We start from the raw sequence: 8,279 nt of genomic DNA on the forward strand, positions 1-8,279 counted from the left end.
ATTCTGATATTGTTAGCGTATTATCTTCGATAAGAATTTATATCAAGAAACAAATACGTGTGTTTCCGATAGAAATTCGTTGGGAGAGAGACTTGTAACTTTCCATCGACCTATCAATCCTTTCAATCGACTATTTATGCAAAATTTCTCAAGTATATTTGAACATAACAATCTATTTTGAATAAAAGCCCAAAATAGTCTAAAATACATAAATTATAATATTTTATAATATTTTATATATATTATAAAATATATATATGTGATTGAAAACTTTTAATAAAATTAAATTCTATTTTCACAAGTTTAAAGTGAACGCTCGTGCGTTTCCCGATATGCGACATTGAACACATATTAGTAATTAACTCCAAAAAAAAACACTGAAGAAATATTAGCTTCTAACTTTTTGACTTATAAACAAAGCATTCTTAAAAACAAGCCATTTATATTACATCGCAAATATCAGATTTGGAAAGCTTGAAACCGAAGCATAATCTTTCGACATGTTGCAATCAATTTACAGAGACCGAAAAAATACTAGGGAAAAGGGTGAACATAGAAGAAATTAAAAAATCAATAAATCAATAAGCTGAAATAAAATTAGTCGCGAAATTTTTCTTTTGCATCTATATTTCAATGTACATAGTAGGAAAAAAGAAAATAATCTGAACAGAGATTTTTATGTAGGAAAGGATTTTCCTGCGTTCACCTCTTCAACTTCGGGATCATAAGTATTCCCGGGGTGTCTAGGCATGTCGCATGAGGCCAAGAATTATCGGTATGTGGCTCCAATGTCCCAGTATGGCCGCTACAATCAGAGTGGCACGCGCCCTCGACCATCCCTTCTCCTTGTAGCGTCCCAAGCTTCCCTAACCCTCCCCCGTGGAACCTCATCCGTGTCGTCGACGACGAGACTAACCCCGAAGAGCGATTCCCCAGCACTTCAGTGATTCCCGAGAACGCGCTCCCGCCCGTTGTCGCCCCCGCCCCCTCGGCTCTCCCCGCGCAAATACCTGAAGATGAGCAGCTGGATACCGGATGCACACCGTCGCATGCATTCCGGCGAATGCATACGTTGCGGAGAACGTCGGAAGTCGGTTTGCTTGCGGTCTAAATACCAATAATGCCCCCATCGCATACTATTCTTTCTTTCATTTATTTATTTATGCTTAAGAAATATTTGTAAAATTAAAAAATTTTTAAATTTAAGATTAATTTTAATTAAAGAAAATTCAAAATTATAAAAAAATTTATAATATTTATTCATTAATTCAAAATTAATAAGCAACAGATTATGAGATGATTAACTTTCGACTAATATATATATATATAAGCTGTATATAACAAGGATAAATTAAATTTTAAATTTTTAAATTTATAATCATTTTTAAATTTAAAATTTATATGATTTATTTAAAATATAAAATTATGTACTTAGAATGCCTTTATATTTAAAGTAAATCGTACCAATTAAAGTTTAATAAATTGTAAACTTTTTGTTCTCTCTGAACAATATAAGAACAGTTTTTATAAAATGCTAATATTATTTATATATTCTTTTTAAAATGAACTTATAATTAATATTTTTATAAAACGTTACTGTTATTCATATATTGAGAGAAAATACTAATCTTATCGATCCTGCGCGATTTCACATCTATATTTGAGAAAAAGAAATAATTTAAAAATTCTAATATACTTAAAAAAATTAATAAATTATAAAACAATTTACTCTTGAATAATTTCAACTTTTAATAATTTAAATAGCCTTTAAAACTACTATAAAATATGTGAATATTGTATAGAATTATATAGAAAATTTAAATATTATAATATATTTGTGTTAGAAAACATGTATATAATTAAAGTATAAAAATTTATGTAATTGATATATCTTATTTCTGCGCATTTCGAAGGCATAATCTCTTGTTGATAGTTTCTCAATGTTATTTATATTTATTTTATAAATTCCGATGTATTATATATTCATTCTCGATTTTGTAAAACATTGGCAAATTCTAAATATTACACCCTATATGATGCACGCTTTGCATCGAACGGAGTGACGTCACACAATCTCGCTTTATAACATAACTACTTATAATCATTATAATCGTATCATTTTCAAACTCACCTAATGACACTTTCTGGATCGCCTCCTCCTCGTCCTTCCGTCTTATCCTCTCCCACGGATAATTCCTCGTTTTTGCACGATACATCCGGATTTTCTGGAAAAAATACGAAACGGACGCGTTTTTATGGCGGCGCGAGAGTGGCAATCATCCAAGAGACAATAATTTGTGCTAATCTTGTCGATCCTGCGCGCAAAGTACGCGACTTCACATCTAAACGATATAATATATGATAAAGAATGGATTTAATATGATATTAAATACCTGTCGCCGCTAATCTGTAAAATTTTTCCAAAAAATATGAGCCGTCAAGTCAAACGCAGGTCCTCCATCGTTGAGTGAAACGCGCACAATGCACCCTTGTGGCACTTTATCGTATTAAAAATAAAATTTTTGACGCGCTCTGTCGATAAAAATGTACAAATCCACAATTTGCATAAATCCAAGAGGTTTATATTTGGCAAAGCGATAAATTTGAACAATGAAAATGCAAAAGCTATTCTTGATTTAATTTGGAACAATTTTGCTTTAATAGAAAAGATCATAAGTATCTCGCAATATATAAATTTAACTTTAATGACAGATTAATTTTAAAATATAACAGATTATTTCAATTAACTCGCGGTTATTTTTTCCTCGACATTTTAATTTTAATTTAATTGAATAATGGATTACAATTTTTAATCAATTAAAGCTATTAATTTATTTCTGTCTTCTTTTAAATTCTTGCATATTGAGCAATATCATAAAATTATTGATATATACGCTAAGTTATAATATATTTCTATTTTATCAAGAATTTCTAAATAAATTTTTTATGCATGTATATTATTTCATTCAAAACATTAAATTAAAATTTTGTACAAATATTTCTAATACATTTTCAATCACATAATATTTCAAAACTATAGCATTCATTTTTTTAAGTAATAAATTTAAATGCAAAAATCATATGTTATTTAATTTAATGAGAGCATACGATTATATTCTCTTTCAGATAAAAGTGCTACTTCATATAAGACAAATTCTATATTGCTGTAAAAATGGGAAAAATATTTGAGCGTCGATTGAAACGACCATCGCCAACCATATCTCTAGGACAAGCCGTATTGGAAAAACTGCGTGAAAATGGCGATGAGGTTTTATTAGTAAGTGCCATAAAATCATTTAGTTTACGTATACGATGACGAATCAATCACTTTGCAAATTTTGCGATAAAATAATATAAATGTATCAAACAGTAAAAACTTTTCCATCAGTGTTAATCGCCAGAGGTAAAATTCGTGAAATCTATCTCTCTGAATTTTCGCTGTCGCATTATGCATCGCTCATAACGACTAATCGCCCATCTGTCCTTGCATTTTTACTGTAATTCGCTTTAAGCGGCAAATGCTAGAAGAAAAAAATTTTAATAATATGAGATACTATTTTAATAATAATATATCTATAATTGTGTATATAAAGACAGCTATTTGTAACCATCATATATTTCAAGCCATTATAATAAGTAATGTGTAATTGTTTCATGCTTATATTGAATAATAAATTTTTTTTTAATTTAAATGTAAAATATATAGACTGCTTCTATTTTATTTGAGTTTTTAATATTTAATATGTAACACAAAATATTTTAATATGTATATAAAGAAACAAATTTTTTCAATCTCAAAAATTTATAGTTTATTAAACTTCTATTTCAACTAAATTCTCCAATTATATTGACTTTATAAAATCGCGAAAAGATACTTATTATTCTCTTATAGATAGACGGACACAATGGTAACCAGATGACGAATAAGGAACTACTCGAGAAAAGTGTGAAATTCGCGAATTTTTTACAAAAGAACGGGATAAAAATTGGGGACAGAATTGCCATCGCATCGGAAAATCGAATAGATTGGTTGATACCGGCTTGCGCGACTTTTTATATTGGTGCTATATTAGCACCGTACAATCCTTTGTACACGGAATGTAAGTAGACTGTAACATTATTATATTATATTTAATATTATATTTATTGGATCTAATTATCTGCCTCTTATAATAAATACTTAACTTATAATTCTTAGATGAATTCCAGCACCTATTAAACATCGCAAAACCGCGTATTATTTTGGTGTCTCGACGCACCGAACGTCTTATTGCTAAAATCGTTCCGAATTTATCCTGGAAGATAACATTAATAGAATTGGATGATCAACCGTTTGCAACAGACATCCGTACGTTGAAGGATATTTTAAATAATGAAGAAGCCATAGATTTTCTGGGATACAAAGCTATAGATATCGGTGACAACAGCAAACACCCGTTGGTTATTTTATGTTCGAGCGGAACTACTGGAATGCCAAAAGGAGTGACCTTGTCTCATAGAAATCTATTAGCATTTATATCAAAAGTAACGTAAGTATATGAATATCTATTAGTAAATATATTTGTACAAATTATATAAATTTTATACATATATATAAAATTTATATATATGAATTATTATATATGAACTCTAGAGCCCACAATATGAAACTGAATTCTATATTTTTAAGGAAATTATGATTGAAATTATCATAATTAAATTATTAATACATATCAGAAGAAAGAGAAAACATTAGTTAAATATTTATATCAAATATATATAAAATATATCTGTAGTATATAAAGCTTAAATAGTTTTTATGCTTATTACATATAATATGTAATTATTACAATGTATTTACAATTATTTCAATCGTATTTCATATCATACAATAATAATTATTTGAAAAGTTCTCTCTCTTTCTCTGATATGTTTTCAATGCATATATCTTAAATCCAATATAACACTTGCAAATACTCTTCCGGAAGAAAAGAAAATGTCATTTTTTAATTCAAAAATACTATTAAGAATTTTATTTCATGATCCAAATATGATGATTTTGCTCTTGAAAGCACAGGCAGCCTGAGTACTTCGACATAAGGCATCGCGATAGACTCCTACTATTGCTACCGTTCTTCCACGGTTACGCCATAGGTACCCTCCTGCTCTGCATATACTCAGGCTCCATCATAGTCATGATGTCCGCTTTTGAGCAGGAACTCTTCCTAGACCTGATACAAAAGTATAAAATCACCCATCTGCCGCTGGTGCCGCCGATCCTGACATTCCTGGCGAAGCACCCGCTGGTGGATAAGTACGACTTTCGCAGCGTGAGAGAACTCCTCTGCGGAGCGGCGCCGCTTGCGATGGACGTAAGTTTTCTTCTGTCGTCATGAAGTTTGTCGTCTCCTTGCCTGCCGATCCTCCGGCCAAGTTATCGCGGTAAGAAAAGCCATCGGGAGCTAAGTGCCGAAGTGAGTCCTCGATGCCACAGCGATGGTGAGAGGATCGAACGAAGGACCGCGAGAGAAAGTCTCGGGGAGTCGTCGCGTTTTCACTAGACACAGGCCGCGAGTAACTTTATCGTTTTTGTTTAGCCGGCTCGCGGAGTCGCTAAGAGAAGGAGGAGAAAATAAAAGGTCACATTCGCGAGTTCACAATCGCATCTTTCGGAAAATGCGAAACTGATCTTATCGTCGAGCGGAAATAAAAACTTTTAAAGTTTTAAAAATTGAGCACGCCTCCGAAATTTCCGAGCATCGTTCTTCAGCCGGGTATCATTGCCTTTATTTCTCTGGTAGGTGAGATATGATCGCATTAGGATTAAATCACTGCTGACAAAAAAAAGAGAAAAATAGAGAGAATATATTTTTTTTATATTTTATAATATAAAAAAATTTTGCAAAGATAATCGTAACTTTAATAAGTAGCCTTTTTAAATTATTATTTTACGAGTCATTAATATTAATTTATTAAATAAATCTTGATATAATCAACATGATGAGTTTTAAAATAATTTTTTCCTTTTTTCCAGGTCGCAGCCGCTGTGAAGGCTCGCATCGGCGTAAAATACATTCGCAACGGCTATGGGATGACAGAGTTATCGGTAGTAAGCAATTTGAGCGGACGTGAAGATGAAAATGAGTCGTTTGAGAATGCGGCAACCGGAGTATGCTTGCCCGGTTTCCTTAGCAAAGTAGTCGATCTCGAGACGCAAGAGACGCTGGACGTTGGTCAGGTGGGCGAAATCTGCTACATGGGAGAGCAATTGATGATGGGTTACTGGAACAATTCAGAGGCCACTAGGCAGACCATCGACCATGACGGATGGCTGCACACCGGGGACGTCGGCTACTTCGACGACAAGGGCAATCTGCGCGTGGTCAATCGTATCAAAGAGCTGATCAAGTACAAAGGCTATCAGGTCTCGCCGACGGAGATAGAGACGGTCTTACTGTCGCATCCTGCAGTGAAGGACACCGCGGTCATAGGAAGACCTGATGAACATAGTGGTGAGATTCCTATGGCTTTCGTAGTAAGGCAACCCGGCGCTACGATTACCGTACAGGATCTCCAGGATTTTGTCAAACGTAAGTTATCTTTCAATTAGATCCTCGATCCTCGACATTTCTCTCAGATACATTGGATATTTTCTCCCTAATGTGTTATTAGAGAAGAATCAAAATTTGATAAATGTATTATAAAATTAAAATTGTTTAAAAAATGGAAAATTTCTCAGAGGAAAAGATTTAAATTATTAGAAATCTTTAAATCTTTGATTATAGTTATAAATAAATTGAAATAACAGTAGGACGATTAAAACTTGGACGTACGTTTAAATTTGAATGTGTGGATGAAATACGATGCCAGCAGTGAGCTCATGATATAGTAGTAACATAAAACGTTGCGTTGCATTATTAACGGCATTATTAGTTGTTCGCGACATCGTAACGCAACGACATTAAACGCCGCGTTGCATCATTAACAAAATTGTTAGTTATCCTCCCGTAGCCCACGTAATTTAAATATACAGCACTGCGAGATGTGGACGTACGCTGTCTTGGCATTGCATTTTATTACAATTATTATAATTATTTAATGACAAAATGCGAGCCGGACGATGACCTGTCCATACATTAACCGAGCAATTTAATTTATCTTTCAGAGAAATTGTCGCTGCAAAAATGGTTACGTGGCGGAGTGCAATTTATCGATGCCATACCCAAGAATCCTTCCGGCAAGATTTTACGCCGCGAACTTCACACAATGATCCCTAAACTTTAATAATACAAATTTAATTGCTCAGTTTATCGATAAATGTAAATATTAAAATATAAATCTTCCTGCAAGCTGGTATAATTACAATTATGTAAAAAAATACATATTTTTAATACCGTTTAAAATCGTCTATCGTTTCGAAAATTATTTTATGTATTTTATGCTAAACAAATAGATGTTTCATTGCAAATAGAAATGATTAAACGTGTGGATGTTCCTCTGGAAAACAAATTTATTCTATATAGCGTGCTGTCACGTCGAGTAATTTATAAATGAACTGTTGACCAACTAATGTGCGGCCACTCAAATAAATACGAACGTACGGTGGCCCAGTTTCTCTCTCATATATATTGAAACAGCACAGCGAGAGGGTGCTTTCGAGTTATTACGCGATATCACTTTTACCCCAACCTACGGTGCTACGAAAATAAGTGAAGAAACCTGTTGCGTTACATACGTCAAGTAAGCGACGAACAACGCGCGCTCTCATACTTCATCAATATCCAACTTCTTTCCCGCTTTACGACGATACACAGTCGAACTTCTTATCGATCTACATGTATTTCTCATGGAATTTCTGTAATAAGGAAAATATCTATAACAGAGTTAAACTTTCTGAGCGAACGACAGAAATTGTAATGGCTCACGATGATCGATTCAAGGCCTAAAATCTTCATGTGGCATTAAATTATCGGAAGCATCAATCTTCCATTATTTTCTCTCTATATCGAAAACTCTATTTTATAGTAAAAGCTTTGCCGTTTGATATAGTACGATATAAAGATATTAAACTTGATTTCAAAAGATTCAGCTGAAATCAGCTGATTCAATGTATCTTATGTTATGAGTTTCAATCTAAATGCTATGTGTATGCAAGATTTTATTTCTTCACAGAACTTTTTTAATAGGAGTATATTGATTACGAAAAAAAACATCCGTTGCTTCGACGTTCCATTCTAAAAGCATCTGCGAGCGATAATTGGTCGTAATGGCTGCATCACTTAACGGAATAGTTAACTGTT

At 32.8% G+C, this 8,279-nt stretch overlaps 1 protein-coding gene and 1 long non-coding RNA gene across 3 annotated transcripts in view; one reads left to right on the plus strand and one right to left on the minus strand.

Moving 5' to 3' along the window:
• LOC145967985 (uncharacterized) overlaps positions 1 to 2,473 on the minus strand; it is a 29,442-nt gene extending 26,969 nt beyond the window's left edge. Inside the window, exons 1-2 of the long non-coding RNA XR_014437629.1 lie at positions 2,394 to 2,473; positions 2,132 to 2,225 (exon numbers count right to left, since the gene is read on the minus strand). This is a non-coding gene — a long non-coding RNA (uncharacterized LOC145967985). The remainder of the gene's footprint in view (positions 1 to 2,131; positions 2,226 to 2,393) is intronic.
• LOC145967980 (luciferin 4-monooxygenase) overlaps positions 1 to 7,328 on the plus strand; it is a 91,613-nt gene extending 84,285 nt beyond the window's left edge. For both annotated transcript variants that reach the window (XM_083093129.1, XM_083093128.1), the window contains exons 2-7: positions 3,127 to 3,277; positions 3,893 to 4,100; positions 4,199 to 4,529; positions 5,057 to 5,351; positions 6,014 to 6,569; positions 7,145 to 7,328. In XM_083093129.1, coding sequence (XP_082949255.1) covers positions 3,173 to 3,277; positions 3,893 to 4,100; positions 4,199 to 4,529; positions 5,057 to 5,351; positions 6,014 to 6,569; positions 7,145 to 7,263 — 1,614 coding nt within the window. In that variant the 5' untranslated portion in view covers positions 3,127 to 3,172 and the 3' untranslated portion in view covers positions 7,264 to 7,328. The remainder of the gene's footprint in view (positions 1 to 3,126; positions 3,278 to 3,892; positions 4,101 to 4,198; positions 4,530 to 5,056; positions 5,352 to 6,013; positions 6,570 to 7,144) is intronic.
• Positions 7,329 to 8,279: the final 951 nt, after the last annotated feature.

Source organism: Camponotus vicinus, unplaced genomic scaffold (genome assembly GCF_025532165.1).
Source record: "Camponotus vicinus isolate PSW18456_S1 unplaced genomic scaffold, iyCamVici1.0 SCAF_3, whole genome shotgun sequence".
Lineage (NCBI taxonomy): Eukaryota > Metazoa > Arthropoda > Insecta > Hymenoptera > Formicidae > Camponotus > Camponotus vicinus.